The sequence below is a fragment of the Chiloscyllium plagiosum genome, unplaced genomic scaffold (assembly GCF_037043375.1).
Source record: "Chiloscyllium plagiosum isolate Xiang-an unplaced genomic scaffold, Cpla_swu_hap1 HiC_scaffold_3, whole genome shotgun sequence".
NCBI classification, from domain to species: Eukaryota; Metazoa; Chordata; class Chondrichthyes; order Orectolobiformes; family Hemiscylliidae; genus Chiloscyllium; species Chiloscyllium plagiosum.
Window position 1 is genome coordinate 81,289,405 of NW_028270141.1, and position 23,226 is coordinate 81,312,630.

At 40.7% G+C, this 23,226-nt stretch overlaps 1 protein-coding gene across 1 annotated transcript in view; it reads right to left on the reverse strand.

Moving 5' to 3' along the window:
* Positions 1-23,226, reverse strand: part of lama4 (laminin, alpha 4) — a 190,421-nt gene that overhangs the window by 14,092 nt on the left and 153,103 nt on the right. The window contains exons 32-38 of the mRNA XM_043684602.2: positions 12,405-12,558; positions 10,980-11,173; positions 8,714-8,903; positions 6,680-6,835; positions 2,305-2,464; positions 1,811-1,941; positions 1,526-1,619 (exon numbers count right to left, since the gene is read on the reverse strand). Of these exons, the coding sequence (XP_043540537.2) occupies positions 1,526-1,619; positions 1,811-1,941; positions 2,305-2,464; positions 6,680-6,835; positions 8,714-8,903; positions 10,980-11,173; positions 12,405-12,558 (1,079 nt within the window). The remainder of the gene's footprint in view (positions 1-1,525; positions 1,620-1,810; positions 1,942-2,304; positions 2,465-6,679; positions 6,836-8,713; positions 8,904-10,979; positions 11,174-12,404; positions 12,559-23,226) is intronic.

Consider the following 23,226-nt stretch of genomic DNA (forward strand, 5'->3'; position numbering starts at 1 on the left):
TTCCATGCCCACATCCAGATCATTTATAAAAATGACAAGCAACATTGGCCTCAAAACAGATCCTTGCGGCAAACCATTGATAACTGAGCTTCAAGATGAACATTTCCCATCAACCACCACTGTCCGTCTTCTTTCAGCTAGCCAATTTCTGGTCCAAATTGCGAAATCTTCAATCCCGAAACTCCGTATTTTGTGCAATAGTCTACTGTGTGAAACCTTATCAAACACCTTACTGAAGTCCATATACACTGCTTTACCTTCATCCACCTGTTTTGTCACCTTCTCGAATAACTCAATAAAGTTAATTAGGCATGACCTACCATTCACAAAACCGTGTTGACTATCCCTAATCAAATTATTCCTTTCCAGATGATTATAAATCCTGTTTGTTATCACCTTTTCCAACACCTTACCCACAACCGAAGTAAGGCTCACTGGCCTATAATGTGGCCAAAAGGGTTGTCCCGACTCCGCTTCTTAAACCAGGGAACAACATTTGCTATCCACCAGTCTTCTGTCACTACTCCTGTCGACAATGGTGACAAAGATCAAAGCCAAAGGCTCTCCAATCTCCTCCTTGGCTTCCCCGAGAATCCGAGGATAAATCCCATCTGATCAAGGGGTCTTATCTATTTTCAGATCTTCCAAAAGTGCTAAAACCTCCTCTTTGTCTGAATGTAGATTACAAACCAGCCACCCAGCCAACTGAGCTGACTGACCCCTATATTGTGGTATAATCCTTAATGCCAACACTGGGTACTTCAAGGAGAAAGTTACACCTTTCCATAAACCAAAGGCCATTCTTTTTTTGTACTCATCAAGATAATAAGGAGGTTTCGATATCAGCACATTTGTTAACTAAAGTCAATCTCACGTGACTGGATGTATTAAAAATATTGAGAGCAGTTTGATCGATTGATTGATTGAATGTACGGACTCAATTATTGTCGTTGCCACTAAATGTAAAAATTATTCTGCCCTAACTGCCCGGCTTTTAGTGCAATTGGTCAGTGCGTTTGGCCTTAACCAAAGAGTTGGAGGCTCGAGACCACCCTGAAGCAAAGCTCTTATTCTTATCACTGCACCAGTTTTCTTATGGATAAATGTTATGGAGAGAAAGCAGGAAAATGGGTTTGAGAAACCTATCAACCATGATCAAATGGCAGAGCAGACTCAATGGGCTGAATGGACAAAAGTGAGGACTGCAGATGCTGGAAACCAGTGTCTAGATTAGAGAGGTGCAGGAAAGGCACAGCAGGTCACGCAGCAACCGAGGAGCAGGAAAATCCACGTTTCGAGCAAAAGCCCTTCATCAGGATCCCTGATGAAGGGCTTTTGCCTGAAATGTCGATTTTCCTGCTCAATGGGCTGAATATCTTAATTTCTGTTCCTATGTCTTATGGTCTTCTGATAATTACAATGACTGGCTAAATATTAGGTTCTTGAGGGTACTTTGTTATTGAGTTAAGAGTTATATGGGAAATTTGTATATGAATATCAGTAAAGTAATTAAAATGACCCTTGCCTGCTATTCGATGCCATCGGCCATCACACAGACTTTGCTTTGGAGAAACTGATGTTTTAAACTCTGCAGTTCCATTGCTGACTTTTAATATTACCTGCAAAGAAATAGCATATAGAGTGAAAACCTGCTAGAAGCACATCAGTAAGTTAATGGACTGAAAAGCACTTCGGCTCCATTACTACTGCAGAACATTTTCTTCATGAATACCTTCTCTGCTCTGCACTTGGGTAATCCAATATATACACTGATAGAAAGCTTTGCTCTGACATTCTCTTAATCCCTTACCTGTCCATATTCCATAAAGAGATTCAGGTATTTCCGGTTGTAACTATGAATATGTAACAGTATTCCTGAATGATTTCTTGCACGAATTTCAAAAACAAGCTCAAATTGTAATCCTAAATTGAACGAATCATCTGAAAATCAAGTGCAGAAATTCTGATTATTGCACAATAACAAATTATACATCACTTGTTCTGTTATAGCAATTTTGCACTCTATTTAACTTTATTGTTATCGAGCTTCTACATATGGTAAGCCATGTGTTTATCTGATCAGGATGTTACAGCCTTGCCTGAAATCATTTAAAATGTTCAAATTAGAAATAATGTAATGGCTCATTTCCCCCATGTTTCACAGTTTAAAGATACCCCCCGGGAATAGCATTCTTTTCAGAGCCACTGAAGACACCACTTCCAGTCTACTTTGAAAGAACTACATTTTGCTTCCGATCTATGCACATAGAGATGTAAATGCTAAGATATGCTTATTTGATTTACCCAAAATCACATATCCTCCTTCTGTGGAAAAGTATGTTCCAGACTCAGTCGGACCTTCAAAGCAAGGTGTAACACCAAATGTTTGACTTGCTGGTAACAACCGCTGTCTGTTTAGCTGGAAGTTCCGAAGACAGCCATTAAAACTTTGGATTGACTTGACCTGAAAAAAAAAATTTTTAATTAATTAATGCAGTCACCTGCACTGCCACTAAATGTTTAAATCAGTATCTTGTGCTTTGTAGTACTGCCTTTGCAAAAAATGGCTCATGAGTTCCAGCGTCAACTCTATTTAATGAGGAAAACAGACTTCCAACAGAATTCTTGCTTGCACTGAAGAGCCTACCCCTGGCAGGAAAACAACATTGAATTGTGCTGGTTATTATTTTCTTTGATTAATCTATTATTATCTTGATTGAAACCGCCAACTACTAAAAGGAACTTTTAATTTGAAACCTATAACCTGATCCTACAATGGCTTCCTAAGGACCCTTCTCCTCTCAAAGCCCACCTCCATGGCAGCATGAATCCGAAGGGTCTTGCATCCAGATAGAAATGCTAATGAAATATCCTACTGATTCCCAACTTCATTCTGTATTTGAATTAAACAGTTGAAAGTATAGGTATTTACACAACCTACCATTAATAGCATTTTCTTAGAACATTGGAGACGAATAGTCTGTCCGCTCTCAGCACAGATGCTTTCATAATTGTTTATAGGCATAAAACATCTTGTGCCACCATTCTAGGAAGACAAGCTGCAACCATACACTGCCACCTATACCCACTTTAATCTTTAACCACACGCTGGCTTGCTGTCTCAGAATGCAAAACAGGTCATGCCCCATTTTTCCCTAAATTAAAGACGCAATCCCAAAACATAATCTTATAAAACCCTCATAGCTGTAAGAGATTACATTCCCTTAAGTGATCAGGAACACATTGCAGAAAATCCAAGAAGAAACAATGGGCTTCAGAGACTAACATTATTCCAGAGGAAAATCTTAAGAGTTATTCCTGGTACTTTTGTATCCAAATTAAACGAGTCATTCATGATATTGTTTAACTTGGATATAATTGCTCTACCTCTATTGCTTAATTGTAACTATTGTCCCTACCTCTCTCAATTCTCAGCAGATGGACATACTGTAACAAATACCTGAACAGACATCACACTGTGGATAGCTTCTTTGCATTAGCAAGATAACCCTTCAATTCTTAGGCAGTGATACTGTCAGAATTATCTTGCCTTGACCCTCCCCTCCCCTATCCACAACATTGGTCAATTATCTAGCAACAATTAAAAATAGTGACCATGACATGAAATTGTGTGCCCTAAATTGTTGAAGCAGAGATTTTAATATTTGCTTCAATATAATAATCTTAAAATATACAATGAAAAAGTGACCAACACAGCACCATTGAAATATATACCTTATGTGGGCAGAAAAATACCAGGATATGGATTAATTAACCTGTTTCAATGACTGAACATATGAAGATCCTCAGGTCCCCTAAGAATATTTGCAACTGATTTCAAGGCTCTTTGAAGTCAGTCCTTCAATTCCCTTTTTAGTTTAAACTGATAACCCTTTACACGGGAAGATGGAAATCATTTCTTAACTATGGGATGGTAGTCTGGGTTATGGAGAAACCAAAATAAAAGGATTTAAAGAGGAAACTCAATTACAAAACCCTTAACCTTTCCACGAAATCCTTTCAAGAATCACCCTCAACAAAATTCATAAAATATTTTAAAATTTTGAAGACAATGGAAATGAATAACCACATTAAGTTCACAAAGGCCCCCAGTTCAAATCAATGTATAATGGACAGTTGTCAGTATTCTGTCTGCAACCAAAGTGAAACCTATTCCCTTTATTATAGTACAGGCAGACTACCCTTTATCTGAAATCCCAAAATCCGTAAAGCTCCAACGTCCGAAGGTTTTGTCGTGAAGTTTTTTTCTCATTAACAAGGTTGTTTGGCAAACAGTTAACCCAATTCCACACCCACTCGATGCATGTCACTCAGACATGATGTGTGTGTATGTGGGGGGTTGGGGGGGTTGGGGGGGGTACAGAGGGCCTCAATTCTGTCTCAGGGCCTGTAGTAGTAGCAGTCAGTCTGCTGCTCGGTAAGACTTTTTTTAAAAAAAATCACCGTCAAACATTCACTCATTCTGAAATTTGAAAAATTCTGAATTCTGAAAACCTGCTGATCCCAAGTGTTTCGGATTAAGGATTGTGTACCTGTACTGAATTTCTGACAGTCTGTCATATTATTTAAAAAACTTTTTCATTGCAAGTGTATAAATGGCTGATATGCTGGCAGAACAGCCCTCAGAGAAAAAAAGCAAAAATGTGCTTGAAATATATGAATACAATGCTACAATGCAGGCGTTGGCACGACACTGGAATTCTATGTGTGACCTTCTCTCCAACATAAGGTCAGCAGTGTGGATGTTCGTCAATGATTGCATAACTTTCAGCACCATTTGTGACTCCTCAAATACTTAAGCAGTCGAGGTTAAAATCCAGAAGGACCTGGATAATATCGTGGCTTATGGTGAAAAGTGGCAAGTAACATTTATGTCACACCACTGCAAGACAATGACCATCTCCAACTCCTTGGCATTCAATGGCCTTACTATCATTGAATCTCCCACTATCAACATCCTGGGGTTACAATTTATGGCATTGAGGGTGAGTTGGAGGTTTGGATTAGGAATTGGCTGGATGGAAGAAGACAGAGGGTAGTAATTGATGGCAAAGTTTCTTCATGGAGTGCCGTCACTAGCGGTGTTCCGCAAGGATCTGTTTTGGGACCATTGCTGTTTGTCATTTTTATAAATGACCTGGAAGAGGGGTTAGAAGGTTGGGTGAGCAAGTTTGCGGATGATACGAAAGTCGGAGGAGTTGTTGACAGTGAGGAAGGATGTGGCAGGTTACAGCAGGATATAGAGAAGCTGCAGAGCTGGGCAGAAAGGTGGCAAATGGAATTCAATGTAGCTAAGTGTGAGGTGATTCACTTTGGGAAGAATAACAAAAAGATGGGGTACTGGGCTAATGGTCGGATACTTGGTAGTGTGGATGAGCAGAGGGATCTTGGTGTCCATGTACACAGATCTCTGAAAGTTGCCACCCAGGTAAATAGTGTGGTGAGGAAGGCATATGGCGTACTGGCTTTTATTGGTAGAGGAATTGAGTTCCGGAGTCCTGAGGTCATGATGCAGTTGTATAAGACTCTGGTGTGGCCGCATCTGGAATATTGTGTGCAGTTTTGGTCGCCATACTATAGGAAGGATGTGGAGGCACTGGAACGGGTGCAGAGGAGGTTTACCAGGATGTTGCCTGGTATGGAAGGAAGATCGTATGAGGAAAGACTGAGACACTTGGGGCTGTTTTCATTAGAGAAAAGAAGGTTTAGGGGTGACTTGATTGAGGTGTACAAGATGATTAGGGGGTTAGATAGGGTTGACAGTGTGAACCTTTTCCCGCGTATGGAGTCGGGTATTACAAGGGGGCATAGCTTTAAATTAAGGGGGGGTAGATATAGGACTGAAGTTAGGGGTAGGTTCTTCACTCAGCGAGTCGTAAGTTCATGGAATGCCCTGCCAGTAGCAGTGGTGGACTCTCCCTCTTTATGGGCATTTAAGCGGGCATTGGATAGGTATATGGAGGATAGTGGGTTAGTATAGGTTAGGTGGGCTTGGATCGGCGCATCATCGAGGGCCAAAGGGCCTGTACTGCGCTGTATTCTTCTAAGTTCTATGTTCTATGTTCTAATTGATCAGGAACTGAATTAGTATAGCCATATAAATACAGTGGCTACTAGAATGTGTGAGAAGCTAGGAATACTGCAGTGAATAATTTATCTCCTGACTTCCCAAAGTCTGTCCACCATCTTCAAGACACAAGTCAGATGTGTGACGGAAAACTCCCCACTTGCCTGGATTAGTGCAACTTCAACAACACTCAAAAAACTTCACCAAATACCATGCCGCTTGCTTGACTGGCATCACACCCACACACATCTAGTCATTTCATCATTGACACTCAGTAACAGCAGTATGTACTATGAGATGCATTGCAGAAGTTCAACAAAGATCATTCCAAACCTACATCCACTTCCATCCAGAAGGATAAGGGACAAGGGGTGCAGATAAATAAGAAAAACATCGCTGCATCAAAACCCTAGAATTCCCTCCCTTGCCATGTGTATGATCCTATTGCATGTGCACTGTGGTCAAGAAGGCAGCTCGCCACCACTTTTTCAAGGACATCTAGGGACTGGCAAGAAATGCTGCCCCAGCCAGCAACACCCACATCCCACAGATGATTTTTTTTTTTAAATACACAGTATTAGCATAACTTACCTGAATGTTTTTGGCAGCTTTTCCCAATGGCACACCACCCACATAAAATGGTTCAGTTATATTCCATGGATAAACAGGACTGATGAGACTACCCTCTAGAATGTGGAGACCATCTATTATTAAACGTCCTTTATTATTTTCATGTGTGAAAATAACCTTAACAAAACAAAAACAGAAGATTTCAGTTGAGCTAAACATAATATATTAAAGATAACAATTGAACATTGAACGTGTTCTTCTGCTTTTTGTTCAATTATGTTTTGATGATATATAGAGGTATGAAAGTTGGAGGAGGCCTGCATCCCATTGTAAATGCATGGATACATCTGCCTATGATCTTGATGTAGCTCACAGTGTTTGAGTGTTGATAGTGAACACGACAGGTCACATGCAAGTCACAGAAGCAGAAATAGCTCGATGTAGAATAGAATTTCCATGGAAATAATGTCAAAGTACCTCTATTCAGCTCCCTTTCTTAGAGGGTTTGAATACATAAGCATTACCCACTTTTATCAAGTACACAAGTGAGTTCAGCCAAATCCTGGTCTAGTTGATCTATGCTTCCTTATTGCTTTCCACATGCTCTGCTCTGCCAGGCCCCTATTCAATGTTGATCATGTTTCTCCTGTACCTCATTCCCCCCAGTGTTTCCTCTGTGCACTGCTCTCTCTAGGCTCCTATTCTTCTGATTCCTGTCAATTAAGGAGACTTTACAGTGAAATGCAGAAATGTAACCCATTGACTGTGGCAAAACAAAACTGTTTTCTTAAAAATGCTATTAAAATGCTCTTTAAATACAGTATTTACATAACATGAACATTTGCAGCATAAAATTATAATTTGGTTGATGAACCCTAAAAGAGTCTTTCAGCAAAAAGAGTTTGAGAACCACTAAATTAGTAGCATACAACCATAATGAAAATTGTGCAATAGAATAGAAATTTAGCATTGCTGAAAAAAAAGCACATTTGCCAAAGCTTTTTGTCTTGAGCTCATCAGGGCAATTCACAAGAATACCATCTATGGGAAAAACTAACATTTATACTGCATGAGAGGGGAATGTTGATTGGTTGGTGATTATTTTCAGCAATAACAAAAAATATTATATGTATGATTTAAAATTACTTGACGAAAATTTAACAAGTATAAATTTTCTTCAAAGTTCAACAGGGGAAATGTTAATGTCATGACTACAAAGGACTCAGAAATAGGCACCAATGATCTGTTTCACTCAATGCTTGTCGTATTTCACTGCTAACTTTTGATTACCAAGTAGCAAGTTATTATTGCAATATTAGTCCAAACTGGTTTAGTCAATAATTTGAATGTTGTATTGCTGTGCCTAAAAAGACAAAAAAGTAAAATTTGCTTTTATATAATATCATTAAAGACCTCATGATATACTAAACTGTTTTATAGAAAATGAGGACTTTTGAGTGTTGTCACTGTTATAATGTAGGACACTTCGTAGACAACTTGTACTTAGCAAGTTCCCACAAATAGCAATGCGATGCTGCCCAGCTAATCTATTATTTTAGTGATAGTGACTCTCCTTAGTTCATATACCTAACTTAATGGTTCTATTAGTGCAGAGGTAAGTATGGCCAGTTCAAAAATGGCATTCTCAGGGTGGGTCACACACTTAGTTTGAATAAAAATATAAGGATTCATTTAGTTCTCTATATTTTGAAATAGGAGTTAGGGGTAAAATATAGGTTTAGAACAAAAATTTACTTTTACAAAAAGGGAAAATAGGATTTCTAACTGGGTCCAATATGCATCCAATCCATCTTTGTACATTGTGAAAATGCCACTAATAAGAGTGCAAGTATAAACTGAATGCTGATATGCTGATTACAAACACAGTAGTACTGTGTATTTTCTTAATAAAATACCTTTGTTTTTACATTACGACAGGTTGAACATGGATATGTATATCACATATATACAGATATATCACTGTGCAGTAGCACTATATTCTTTCAAAGAGAAAAGAACTGGAAAGCATTCTCACAATATTCTTGTCTCACTTACATTGTGCCAGAGACCATCATTGTATTTCTCTAAACTTCTTAATTTCAATTTTTCACGGCCATTACTGAATGAGTAAATAAGGTGACCACGGGCAATGAAAAGTGTCATGAACTGGTCTTCCTCTTTATTCGCCACATAAAATATAAGTCCATGTGAAGATTTAGTTCTGATGCTGACAGAGAAGTGGGATCTGAAAATACAACACCATCATAATAAATAAAATGAATTCATTTCAATGCATTGATTTTTCCTTTACCTTTCTGGAGCGAAAGCTACTTTGGGACCATCAGAATGTCTTAGAGGTGAAAATCTCAGGCAATTTTGCCACTCTTCAGGCATAGTACCAGTGGGAGTACATATCAAAAGTCACAATTTAGGCTGGGACCTAGATGCAAAGGATCTTGCTCTCTCAAAGGAATTTCCACATGTTCTACCAAGGAATTTATGCAAACTGTAGGCAGAATCGATTAATTTCCACATTATTGAGCATTAGAGAAACCCAGCCAAAAATGGTGACGTTGTACTGCAGGAATGTGAAAAACAAGCACAGAAACAGCTTTAAAAAAAAACACTTAAATGTGCCCATCCCCTGCCCCTAAAAAGGATTAGCTACAAATGTTGTCAGCTTGAGGATTCAACATCTACCCTGTATTGCTTGATAAATATACACAGATTATCCTTCCACAAATAGGAACACTATTCTAAATGCACTTCAAGTTAGCACTGAGATTAACATAATAATGAAAGGATCTTTGGAAGACATTAGGACATAGGAGCAGAAGTTGGCCATTTGACTCAGCAGCTCCACTCTCCCATTCAATGAGATCGTGGCTGATCAGATAATTCTTAACTCCACTTTACTGCTCATTTCCATTCCCATGATTCCCTTACTATTTAAAACTCTGTTTATTTCAGCCTGACATATAATTAATAGCTCAACTTTGATTACCCTGTGCAGCAAATGATTCCATGGATCTACTACACTCTATGACAAAAACAAATTCTCCACATCTCTATCTTAAATGGGTGGCTTCTTGTTCTGAGACCAGTATTAGATGCTCCCTCAAGGGGGAAAAAAAACTTCTTCACAAATCCCCTGTTAAATCCCTAAATATCATATTATTCTGTACTGGACAGTTACCAGCCTCCAGTCAGACTTTAAAACATACAAACTCATCACTTGCTGCAACACAATAGGGAGGTTTTATTCTGTAACTGTGCACTCTAAAAAACACAAACACTGACTCACCAGTGATCATATAACTCACTGCCTAAAGAGACACTGCCCCAACATAATATGCACCATCTATAATACATAACAAGCCTCTACCTTTATGTTCAAACTTCCCCTTAAACAAACAATCCAGTGTTTACATAATTCCAAACACAATCTGTATGTCCAAGCAGCAAAACTATTTACATGGACATGATGCACGGTTTCCCTTAGATATTACAAACCGGAGGCTCAGTTTAATTAGAATTTGGTGGGGGATTCATCTAAGGGATACTGGAACATTAGGTACAGTGAGCTCGTCCTTATAGGGGGGGGGGCAACAAAGTCTGTTTCACAAGGGCAATATCCTCACTGGTTACGGGGGGTTGCTCCAGGGTCAATGTGCATCCTTCAGGAACTGAGACAGAGGCCCCTTCTTAAAACCCTGCGGTTATGGAAGCTTCAACACTTGAGGCTGTGCCGTTAACCGCTGACAGCTAGCCTTTGCCACGTGATCTCATCCTGACTCAGTGTTGGATTTGGGACCTGGCTGGGCCAGGACCTTGTCAGATACCCACTTGTCAGTCATATTTTAGCTTTGTGCCAGTACTTGGTCAACATCTACCCTGTATTTCTTGATAAATATACACAGATTATCCTTCCACAAATAGGAACACTATTATACCTGAGAAAAGAGCGTGGCTGGGCTATTTGATTCCTTTCAACAATCTGGTGTGTTTCTTCAGGTAGCAACAGAACAAATGTGGCTCTTAACCTATTTGTAAACATTATGTGTGCCAATGAGTTCTGGGTAGAGCCGTGAAGTGTGTTTGGGTACATAGCTGCTGAGTTGATGAACTCGTGGCCTCCCTTTTTTTGACACTGTCACGTGTTTTCATACATTATATGACATCATCTCAGTTATTGTCCATTCACTTAACCTGTATATACAACCTCCGTCAACTCCTTGTGTTATCATCACTACTTATCTTCCTACCTATTTTATGTCATCCAAATCATTAATATATATCTTAAATAATTCTATTTACTCACTTGCGATTGAAATATTCAGGGATTCCAAAAATCTCCTGTCGACTGTTAGGAATGCCGCCATATTGGTGGGCATGTTGGATTGTCTTGGGATGAGTTGGTAGATAGCAGCGTGCCTCTTCATGTAGGTCATTTCCTTTTGTCTTTCCACTGTGGACCACTGAAACTTTTCGTAATTCTGCTGTACCACTGTTCACCTTTGCCAAAAGGACATTTGAAAACAAAATGAATAAAGTATTTGGAATAAAGTTAATTGACAGCTATTGTGTCTGGAATTATTGAAGGAAGTTGATGTTGCAATTTTCCCAAGTAAATATAGTTAGCAGACTTTGTTAAGTGAGGTTTTGCTTTTGCATGGAGGCCTTGCCAAATGGGAATGTGTGTTTTTCATTTTACTTAAAGTTAATCATTAAAAAAGAACCTGGAATAGAAACTTAGTTTCAGTAATGGTCACCAGAAACCTTGAGGAGAAAGTGAGGGCTGCAGATGCTGGAGATCAGAGCTGAAAATGTGTTGCTGGAAAAGCGCAGCAGGTCAGGCAGCATCCAAGGAACAGGAGAATCGATGTTTCGGGCATGAGCCCTTCTTCAGGAAGCAAATTGATGTGCTTTTGCTTTATAAGGGAGCCTGTGTGATTTTAATGTACTTACTAATCAAAAATCAGGCATCTACTGTTAAGAGTCTAATTCCTCCCCACAAGGATTTTCTTGCAGCCAGGCAACTCAATTAACGGTGAGATGCCAAGCAAGCAGATAGACCCAAATTTTAGGTCTATCCTAAAAAATGTTTAGGAACAATAAACCACCATTTGAATGCTCCCGCTTGATTCTCTAAAACACATTTATTTATTTCTTCAATTCATTCGTACCATTCACTTCAACATCCTTTCCTGGACACTGAACTGATTTCACATTGCTATTTCTATGTTAACAAAAAACAATGAATAGTTCTTATAATTTTCCCAATTATTAACAAGTTGCCCCTCATTTTGAATATTTTGCTGTTATGAACAATCTTTTTTTAGGATATGCAGAATTCAATACTCTGTAGACTTCTAATTGCTACCTCCAATAATGTATTATGTTGATGACTATTTATGAGTGTGGAGATATTCTCAATTTCTTATAAATAATATCCATTAGTAAATTGTGGGCACCTATGCAGCAATTCAGGAAGTTGAAGAAAGCTTCAATAAATTGGTATCAGTGAATGCATAAAATACTTATCATTAGAGTTTTAAGTCCACGACAAGTTAGGTTTTTGTTAGGTTTGTTTCCTAATAAACATTTATTTTATGATAGGATCACGTCACTGAGGCAATGTGAAAAGCTAGAACAGATGTCTGGGAAAGTACATAATAGCTGTTACATTTACGGAAGTTACCAAAACTTTGATGAGCGAAAGTACCAAATGACAAGAAATTATTACCTTTCTACCTCGACCTCTCTTGGCTTTAGCAACATACTTTTGATGTTTCTGAATAATTGCAGCTGGATGAGTTTCAGCTGGGCAGCCATGCAGAGAGGTTTGTACCTTTTCAGCATATGTCTGGAAATCTTCTACTGCAATATCTTTCTCTGTTCTGTAGCATTTACAGAATAGAAAAAAATCTGTCAATTTCCCCATAAGTCCTTTCTGCAGAAAATCCACAAATTACAATGTATCATGTAATCTATTCAACATATTAAAAATAAATATCTATCACCCAATAAAAAACATGAAAATCCTGGCATTCACAGAGCATTCATGCTATTGATCACTCATTAGTAGCATCATGTTGTGAGCTGTATTCCCTCTCGAACACCATTATGCACCAACATACAGCATATGGACTGCATGTGATTCAAGAAGGCAGCTCACCATTACTTTTTCAAGGGTAACAAAGGATGAGCAATAAATGCTGGCCAGCTAGGCACACCAAATCCCATGAGTGAATGTAAAAAAAAACCTCTATCTGTTGTTTTCCCTTTGTTTCACTGAGTGTTCTTGAGCTGTTGCCTTGATATTACAAGTGAGCTAGGTTTTATGCAACCCATCACAGTGGGAAAAATAATGCCTGCAAGTACATAAGCACGTGAGAGGCCCCATATCAGCACCCTTATTATAGCAAAGCCACCGCACTAAGGCAGAGGGATGGATGGGATTGATGCAAATTTCCAAATGGCATTAAGTTCACTTTAATGAATGAATGGCACCTACTATTCCTATTCCATGACAAACTAATGCTGGCTCAGAGATTTTGACATTCCCTCTTCTGTGACTCTTCACCCTACCATTCCATCCTCATTCACCTGTGGCTGAGTGCCAAAATGATTCTGGATCTCTGCGGGGGGTGTCAGCATCAGTAATCACCACTCCTGCTGGCATTGGGGACATGACATAACATATTACCAGCCTCTGTCTGCCTAGCAGCTCTCAGCAGGCAGGACTTTTACTACAGGGAGCCTCGATCATGCAGAATTGGTGGCCACTGAAGTGCCTGAGAGACACTGGACTCTGATGGGCATCACCCACAGAATTTATAGATTGCTTGCTGGTTCTCTGTGGCCTGACAGAATCCTGGCCATTGAAATCATTCCGCTTGTCTTCCATATTTTTTTTGTGCAGTTTGGAAGTTTTTAACTTCTAAGCCCCTGAAGCAACACTTTGTCTAATTTGAGCAGTGTTTTATTATTGTTTTAGTTTGTGAAATATTTACATCATTTGCCATTAATTTAGCACCTGTGAATACTTATTTTGTGCAAAATTTTGGAGTTAACATGCTCTTAACAATAGGTACTAGGTTTCAAAATTTAGGTTTCAAGATGAAGATCTTGTTTGCAGCAACCAATACCGAAAATATTCACCATTTTTATTTCACTGATCCCAGCACGTCACATTTTCCAATCCTTTGAAGATGTAAAGTTGAATGCAATATCTTGTACTGCAAGACGATCCTATTGACAATGTGAAGTGGTTCAGAACAAAACAAAGTCTTGACCTCTGATTATTCAAAAGGGGATCTCTTTAGCTCTAGGATTTAAGTAGTTGAACTACAGACTGCATTTTCCATGTAAGATTACATGGACAATATTCACAGGTCATCCAGAATCACACAGCTACATTTACATGTTTTAGTTCCTATCTTTTCAACTGATATAGAATCAACAGATGTTTCATTGCAAAACCCTAAGATAGTTTAAAGATAACAGTCAAATGTTCACGTGGTAGAATTCCACAAATACCTTGAACTTCTGTTAAGCAAGGATCTCTTTGATATCATAATTGATATATTAATTTAGAAAATTTGCAAGAGTTAGCAAATTGTTTCTAAATGTCCTAAAACAGCAAGCAGTTCAAAAATACATGATCATGACTAATGCCAGTGCTTTGCAGTGACCAAAAAGTCAAATTCTGCTTTCATTACACATGACGTCAAGTTTTTTTCTGAAACAAGTACTTTTTAGAACCATATTTTGTAATTCAATCATTTTTTTTCTGAAAATCTAGAGCTCACGAAACTTAAAAAGACGTCAGTAGAGATGTCATCTAGACTGCCTATTTATTGTCACCCATTTTACACTACTGCACTGTCAAAATTGCCACTCTTTAAGTTTGAAATTATTTCCAACACAGGTATTAATCAGGGACTTGTGCCTCTCTGCAAAGGGTCATGAGCTTCACATCTGCTGATATTTAAAAAGGGCAGCAGGCACACAACAGAACATCCGTGACTAGCATAATGCTTTTTTAAAAATAATTATCCTCCTGTTGAGCTGCATGCTATTAGAGGGACTGCAGAAAAGGCCCTGAGGGAAGTTATTACTAGAAACACCTAAAGTAATGTCCCTCCATTTGTTTTCAGTTTAGACATCAAAATAACATACGTGAACTTTCACATTATATCTGAAGGAACTTGAACAAGAAATTGCTGTGAGTTGTATAAACATTTTTTTCACTTAAAATGTAACAATGTAGCATATCCTGGAATGACTATGCTTTTAATTCAAGTTGAGTGGGAATCATTACATTCTGAACTTTAGTATCTTACTGAAGCAAATCCTCTGAAAAATGTCAAGGGCTTGATTTCCCCAAGAGGAAAAAGAGGCAGAATTATTCCTCATGTAACAATTCCCCTTCCATTCCAGCTAGGCTGGCAGATGGGATTTTCATGCATTGCAGAGTGAGATGACCTCAGGACAGCCTTGGCTTATCCATTTGTACGCCAGAAACGCAAAGAGAAGTGGAAGTGGAGTGTGGCACAGTGGTAATGGACTAGTAATCTAGAGACTACTGATCTGAAAATATGAGTTCAAATCCCACTATAGCAAATCATGGAATTTAGACTGAATTCATAAATGTGGAATAGAATGCTAACCTCAGTGATGGTGACAATAATAAAACAGACAACCAGTACACAATGTCCTTTAAGGAGGAAACCTGCTAATATTAACTGATCTGGCTGCCAGAACTGCTGTGCTCTTCCAGCACCACTAATCCAGAATCTGGTTTCCAGCATCTGCAGTCATTGTTTTTACGTCCCGGACATATGACACCAGTCCCACGCTCATTCCATACACGTATCACCCTCTGTGTGAAAAAGTTGCCCCTTAGGTCTCTTTTATTTCTTTCCCTTCTCACCTTAAGCCCTCTAGTTCTGAACTCCCCAACCCCAGGGAAAAGACTTTGCCTATCCATGCCCCTCATAATTTTGTAAACCTTGATAAGGTCACTCATCAGCCTCCGACGCTCCAGGGAAAACAGCCCCAGCCTGTTCAACCTCTCCCTATAGCTCAAATCCTCCAACTCTGGCAACATCCTTGTATATCTTTTCTGAACCCTTTCAAGTTTCACAACATCTTTCCGATAGACAGGAGACCAGAATTGCATGCAATATTCCAACAGTGGCCTAACCAATGTCCTGTACAGCTGCAACATGACCTTCCAACTCCTGTACTCAATACTCTGACGAATAAATAAAGCATACAAAACACCTTCTTCACTGTCCTATCTACCTGCGACTCCACTATCAAGGAGCTATGAACCTGCACTCCAAGGTCTCTTTCTTCAGCAACACTCCCTTGGAGCTTACCACTAAGTGTATAAATCCTGCTAAGATTTGCTTTCCCAAAATGCAGCACCTAGCATTTATCTGAATTAAACCCCATCTGCCACTTCTCAGCCCATTGGTCACGATCCTGTTGTAATCTGAGGTAACCCTCTTCGCTGTCCAATACACCTCCAATTTTGGTGTCATCTGCAAACTTACTAACTGTACCTTTTATACTCATATCCAAATCATTTATGTAAATGACAAAAGGTAGAGGACCCAGCACCGATCCTTGTGGCACTCCACTGGTCACAGGCCTCCAGTCTGAAAAACAACCCTCCACCACCACCCTCTGTCTTCTACCTTTGAGCCAGTTCTGTATCCAAATGGCTAGTTCTCCCTGTATGCCATGAGATCTAACCTTGCTTATCAGTCTCCCGTGGGGAACCTTGTCGAACACCTTACTGAAGTTCATAAAGATCACATCCACTGCTCTGCCCTCATCAATCCTCTTTGTTACTTTCTCAAAAACTCAATCAAGTTTGTGAGACATGATTTCCCACGCACAAAGCCATGTTGGCTATCCATAATCAGTCCTTGCCTTTCCAAATACATGTACATCCTGTCCCTCAGGATTCCCTCCAACAACTTGCCTACCACCGAGGTCAGGCTCACTGGTCTATAGTTCCCTGGCTTGTCCCTACCACCTTTTTTAAACCGTGGCACCACATTTGCCAACCTCCAGTCTTCTGGCACCTCACCTGTGACTATCGATGATATAAATATCTCAGCAAGAGTCCCAGCAATCACTTCTCTATCTTCCCACAGAGTTCTAGAGTACACCTGATCAGGTCCTGGGGATTTATCCACCTTTACCTGTTTAAAGACATCAGCACTTCCTCCTCTGCAACATGGACATTTTGCACGATGTCACCATCTATTTCCCGACATTCCATATCTTCCATGTCCTTTTCCACAGTAAATGATGCAAAATACTCTATTAGTATCTCCCCCATTTTATGCAGCTGCACACATAGGCTGCCTTGCTGATCTTTGAGGGGCCCTATTCTCTCCCTAGTTACCCTCTTGTCCTTAATATATTTGTAAATACCCTTTCGATTCTCCTTAATTCTATTTGCCAAAGCTATCTCATGTCCCCTTTTTGCCCTCTTGATTTCCCTCTTAAGTATATTCCTACTTCCTTTATAATCTAAGGATTCACTCGGTCTATCCTGTCTATATCTTACATATGCTTCCTTCTTTTTCTTAACCAAACCCTCAATTTCTTTAGTCATCCAGCATTCCCTATATCTACCAGCCTTTCCTTTCACCTTAACAGGAATATATTTTTTCTGGATTCTCATTATCTCATTTCTGAAGGCTTCCCATTTTCCAGCCGTCCCTTTGCCTGCGAACATCTGCCTCTAATCAGCTTTCGAAAGTTCTTGCCTAATACCGTCAAAATTGGCCTTTCTCCAATTTAGAACTTCAACTTTTAGATCTGCTCTCTCCTTTTCCATCACTATTTTAAAACTAATAGGATTATGGTCGCTGGCCCCAAAGTGCTCCCCCACTGACACCTCAGTCACCTGCCCTGCCTTATTTCTCAAGAGTAGGAAGTTGTGAATCTTCTCTAGTAGGTACAGCCACATACTGAATCAGAAACTTGTCTTGTACACAATTAAAAATATTCCTATCCATCTAAACCTTTAACACTATGGCAGTCCCAGTCTATGTTTGGAAAGTTTAAAATCCCTGACCATAACCGTCCTATTATTCTTACAGATAACTGAGATCTCCTTGCAAGTTTGTTTGTCAATTTCCTTCTGACTATTAGGGAGTCTATAGTACAATCCCAATAAGATGATCATCCCTTTCTTATTTCTCAATTCCACCCAAATAACTTCCCTGGATGTATTTCCGGGAATATCTTCCCTCAGCACAGCTCTAATGCTATCCTTTATCACGAACGCCACTCTACCTCCTCTCCTGCCTCCCTTTCTGTCCTTCCTGTAGCATTTGTATCCTGGAACATTAAGTCCTGCCCATCCCTGAGCCATGTTTCTGTAATTGCTATGATATCCCTGTCCCATGTTCCTGACCATGCCCTGAGTTCATCTGCCTTCCCTGTTGGGCCTCTTGCATTGAAATAAGTGCAGTTTAATTTATTAGTCCTACCTCGTCCCTGCCTGCCCTGACTGTTTGACTCACTTCTGTTCTCAACTGTATCAGCCTCAGATTGATCTCTTTCCTCACTATCTCCCTGGGTCCCACCTTCACCCCCACCTTCACCTTACTAGTTCAAATCCTCCCCAGCAGCTGCAGCAAGTTTCCCTGCCAGTATATTAGTCCCCTTCAAATTTAGGTGCAATCCGTCCTTCTTGTACAGGTCACTCCTACCTTGAAAGAGATTTCAATGATCCAAAAATGTGAATCCTTCTCCCATACACCAGCTCCTCAGCCATGCATTCATCTGCTCTATCCTCCTATTCCTGCCCTCACTTGCTCATACCACTGGGAGTAATCCAGATATTACTACCCTTGAGGACCTCCTTTTTAAATTTCTGCCTAACTCTCTGTAATCTCCCTTCAGAATCTCAACCTTTTCCCTTCCTATCTCGTTGGTTCCAATGTGGACAATGACCTCTTGCTGACCCCTCTCCCCTCGTGAGAACATTCTGCACCCTCTCCGAGACATCCTTGATCCTGGCACCAGGGAAGTAACACACCATTGTGCTTTTTCGCTGCTGGCCACAGAAACGTCTGCCTGTACCTCGGACTAGAGACTCCCCTAACACAATTGATGTCTTGGAAGCTGTCGTACCCTTCGTTGCATTAGAGTCCAGTCTCAATACCAGAAACTTGGCTGTTCGTGCTACTCCCTAATTTTCCAAAACAGCATACCTTTTATGGATATACATGAAAGACTCCTACTCTGGGTGCCTACCTCTCTTACCCTTCCTGGAGTTAACCCATTTATGTGACTGTATCTGAGACTTTTCCCCCTTCCAATAACTGCCATCCATCACATACTGTTGCTGTTGCAAATTCGTCATCGCTTCTATCTGTCTCTCCAACCGATCCACTCAATCTGATAAGATTCGCATCCAACAGCATTTATGGCAGATATAATCTGCAGTAACCCTTAAACTCTCTTTAAACTCCCACATCTGACAAGAAGTACATATCACTGTACTAAAGGCCATTTTTGCTCCTTCACAATCTACAGACCCAGAAAATAACACCGTCTTATTCCTCTACAAACAACGCCCCAGGTTAAATTAATAGCTATGGCTTATATTTTAAGTTTAATCAAGAGACTTATCTCCAAAAATATATAATCAAGAAAGAACCCACTCTACTCACTACTGTAGCCTTTTTATTGGACAGACTTAAAACAACGATTAACTTATCTGATTCTGTGTTGTGAACTTCACTGAAACAATTCCTCCAAGATTAGTTGTGAATTTCACTGGTTGTTAATTTTCCCAGTCACACTCTGATGTCCAGCGACACATGAATTCAAAAACAGCAAAGGCAGTAACTGTGCAGGTTCGTTCTCTCTCTCTCTCTCTCTCTTGCACTGACCTCACCATGTGCTTCCTTTGTCTGCTCTTCTCCCTTTTAAAACTGCTGTTGTTTTGCCTTCTATTTTCCAAAGTTCCAAAACAATGCAACAGCATATAAAACAGTAATTGCTGCTCCTGGAATTTGAGGAAATCACCTCCAGCACCTAAAATACCTTAAAAAAAGGAGCAGCTGTTACAGCCAGAAATTTTTCCCATCCTGACTCTTCACTGCTGTCTGAAATGGCCCAGGAAATTATTCAATTCAAGAGCAACTAATGGTGGACAACAAATGCTTGTTCGGGGACTGGAACCCACATTCCATGACAGAATATTAAAAAGGTAGAAGCTGACCCCATACAAAACCTGCCAACTTTGTACTGTAAATGAATCGTGTAGGCTCTCAATTGAAACTAGCCAAAGCTCTTCAGAAATAGTGGCTGAATTTGGAATTTGAGAATGATCTTTCATTTGTTTTGCCTTTGCCAGGGAACAGATTGCTGCCACGTTAAAGCTGATCCCGCATGAAGGAAATCTCAGTGAACTCGTGACCCAATGCAGACTCCTGAGTCCTCACTCTGTGCCTCAGACACCCAGCACAGATGTACCGCTGAACCACTGCTTCAAATCTCTGCAACAGGTCAAATAACAGTGCGACAGAAATGAGCATAGCAGCCCTGAGACTTCTCGCTACATTTAGCCCTCAACTGTGCTTCGTCTCAGAGTACCTGTTTCAATCCAACCTCAACAGAGGAGGCCACTCTAAGCCACACAACGCCCCATGCAGGTGTGCCCTTCAAAATCTTTCATCTCCAGAGCTTTGGCACACAATATGTACCCATGGCAATGCCAAAAGTGAGTCACCAAGCCCACAGACTGCAAAACCATCATTCTTATTCAACCATGTCTAACTAATGTCACACAAGGCAAATCACAGATGGGCCCACGCAATTCATCTACTTCAATACAAAACATTTTGTAGCATTACAGCTAAAAGCAGGGTTGGGGTCATCAGGGCCAAAAGTCTTTGATCTGCTTGTGCAAACAGATCATGAAAAAAAAAGTAATCTTTGACCACCACTTGAGTGATCCAAGCAGTGAACACACATCTTGTGTAATCATTTGCCTCACCAAGGCAACCAAGCAGAACCACAACCTCAAGCTTATAGATCTCAGCTCATTGTTAAAATGCTTCATATCACAATGACTATTTCTGCATTCAGAGAAAATAATCATTCTGAACCCTAAGAAGTGACTCAACCTGTCTATGTTTATTGTTTGGGATAGCTTAATTTAAAAGAAGATCCTTTCATTCTTTGAGGAGAAATAAATGTAGGATTTAATTATTCAATTGTTTTGTGCTTGTCTATTTCTATTTGTTCACTTTGTTGTGCTTGCTCCAAGTTCAACCTGGGTGTGGTGACTGAGGAACAGAAACTAAATATAAGCATGAGTATTGGCATGAGACTAGAGACATTTTAAAAGTACTGGAAATGAAACACTTTTTTAGACAAAGAACTGCTGTCATCTTTAAAGATTTCTAAGACACAAAGCACAACACGTGTAGTAAATGCATTCCATATAAAAGCAGACAGATGTGCTGCCAAGGCTGTAGTGTGCTTCTGTAGCTTTAGCCAGTCACAGTTCACTCGAGATGTCCAGGATACTTGCACAGTCAGCCTAATGGTGGCAGGAGGGGTGCACATTATGCCCTAGCAGAAGACTTCTTCAAGCATCAGGAAAAGTGGCTAATGGATGAGGATGTTTAAAAGGAAAATGAATTTTCCATGCTGTTTGCTATCCAATGACAACACAAGCATGGATCAGCACTTGGATCTATGATGTTGTGGCCATTGCGGAGGACTTGGATATCACAGGGGCAGGAATGGTTGTTGGCTGTTCCAGGGATTAGATGTTTCAAAAGGAATGGGGCGGGGGTGGTTTGGAGGTAAAAGAGGTAGGGGAGTGTCACTGCCGGTCAGGAATATGATGCAGATAGGGAGGTCATCGAGGAGAGTTTGTCTACCGAGTCAGTATGGGTGGAAGTCAGAAACAGGAAAGGAGCAGTTACTTTATTGGGAGCTTTCCTCAATAGCAACAGAGACACGGAGGAGTAGATTTGGAAAGGTTTTGGAAATGTGCAGAAGTAACAAGGTTGTTGTCATGGGTGATTTTAACTTCCCTAATATTGATTGGAACCTCCTTAGTCCAAATAGTTTGGTTGGAGCAGTTTTTGTCAGGTGTGTCCAGGGATGATTCCTGACTCAATATGTAGATAGGCCGACTAGAGGGGAGGTCATATTGGATTTGGTGCTTGGCAACGAATTGGGCCAGGTGCGAGATCTCTCGGTGGGAGAGCACTTCAGTGTTAGTGATCACAACGCCATGACCTTTATTGTAGTTACAAGCAGACGATATGGGAAAGTATTTAATTGGGGGAGGGGGAATTACAATGCTATTAAGCAGGAACTGGGGTGCAAAATTGGGAACAGATGTTCTCAAGGGAATGCACGACAGAAATGTGGAATTTGTTTAGGGAGCACTTGCTTATAGTGCTGGATAGGATTGGCCTACTAAGGCAAGGAAGTGATAGTAGCGTTGAAGGAACACAGCTAACTAGCCTACACCACCTCCCACCCTACCTCCTGTAAAAACGCCATCCCTTATTCCCAATTCCTCTGCCTCCGCCACATCTGTTCCGAGGATGACCAATTCCACCTCAAAGTCCCAGATGGCCTCCTTCTTCCATGATTGCAACTTCCCTTCCCCCATGTGGTTGATGATGTCCTCCAGCGCATCTCCTCCACTTCATACACCACCGCCCTTGAACCCCACCCCTCCTAATGCAACAAGGACAGAACCCACCCCACCAACCTCCACATACATCGCATCATCCTCCTTGACTTCTGCCACCCCAAACGGACCCCACCACAAAAGATATATTTCCCACCGTACACCTATCAGCATTCCAGAGAGGCCACTCCCTCCGCGAGTCCCTCGTCAGGTCCACACCCCCACCAGTCCACACCCTTCTCTGCCAGCGCAGGAAGTGCAAAACCTGCTCCCACACCACTCCCCTCACCTCCGTCCAAGGCCCCAAGAGATCCTTCTACATTCATCAGAAATTTACCTGTACCTCTACCAATGTCATCTATTGCATCCATTTCACCCAGTGTGGTCTCATCTATATCAGGGAGGCAGGATGCCTTCTTGCAGATCGTTTCAGACAACATCTCTGGGGCACCTGTACCCACCAATCCGACCGCCCCCTGGCTGAACACTTCAACTCCCCCTCCCACTCCTTTAAGAACATGCAGGTCCTGCGCGTCCTCCACTGTCAAACCATTACCAGCGATGCCTGGAGGAAGAACACCTCATATTCCGCCTTGGGACCTTGCAACCACATGGGATAAATGTAGATTTCAACAGCTTCCTCATTTCCCCTCCCCCAACATTATCTCATTCCCAAGCCTCCAACTCGGCACTGCCCTGTGGACCTATCACCTTCTCTCTCACCTTCATCTCCCTATCGCTTTCTCAGCTACCTTCCCCCTTACCCCACCCCCTCCCATTTATCACTCGGTCCTGGCTCACAAGCCTCATTCCTGATGAAGGGCTTATGCCCAAAATATCAATTCTCCTGCTCCTCAACTCT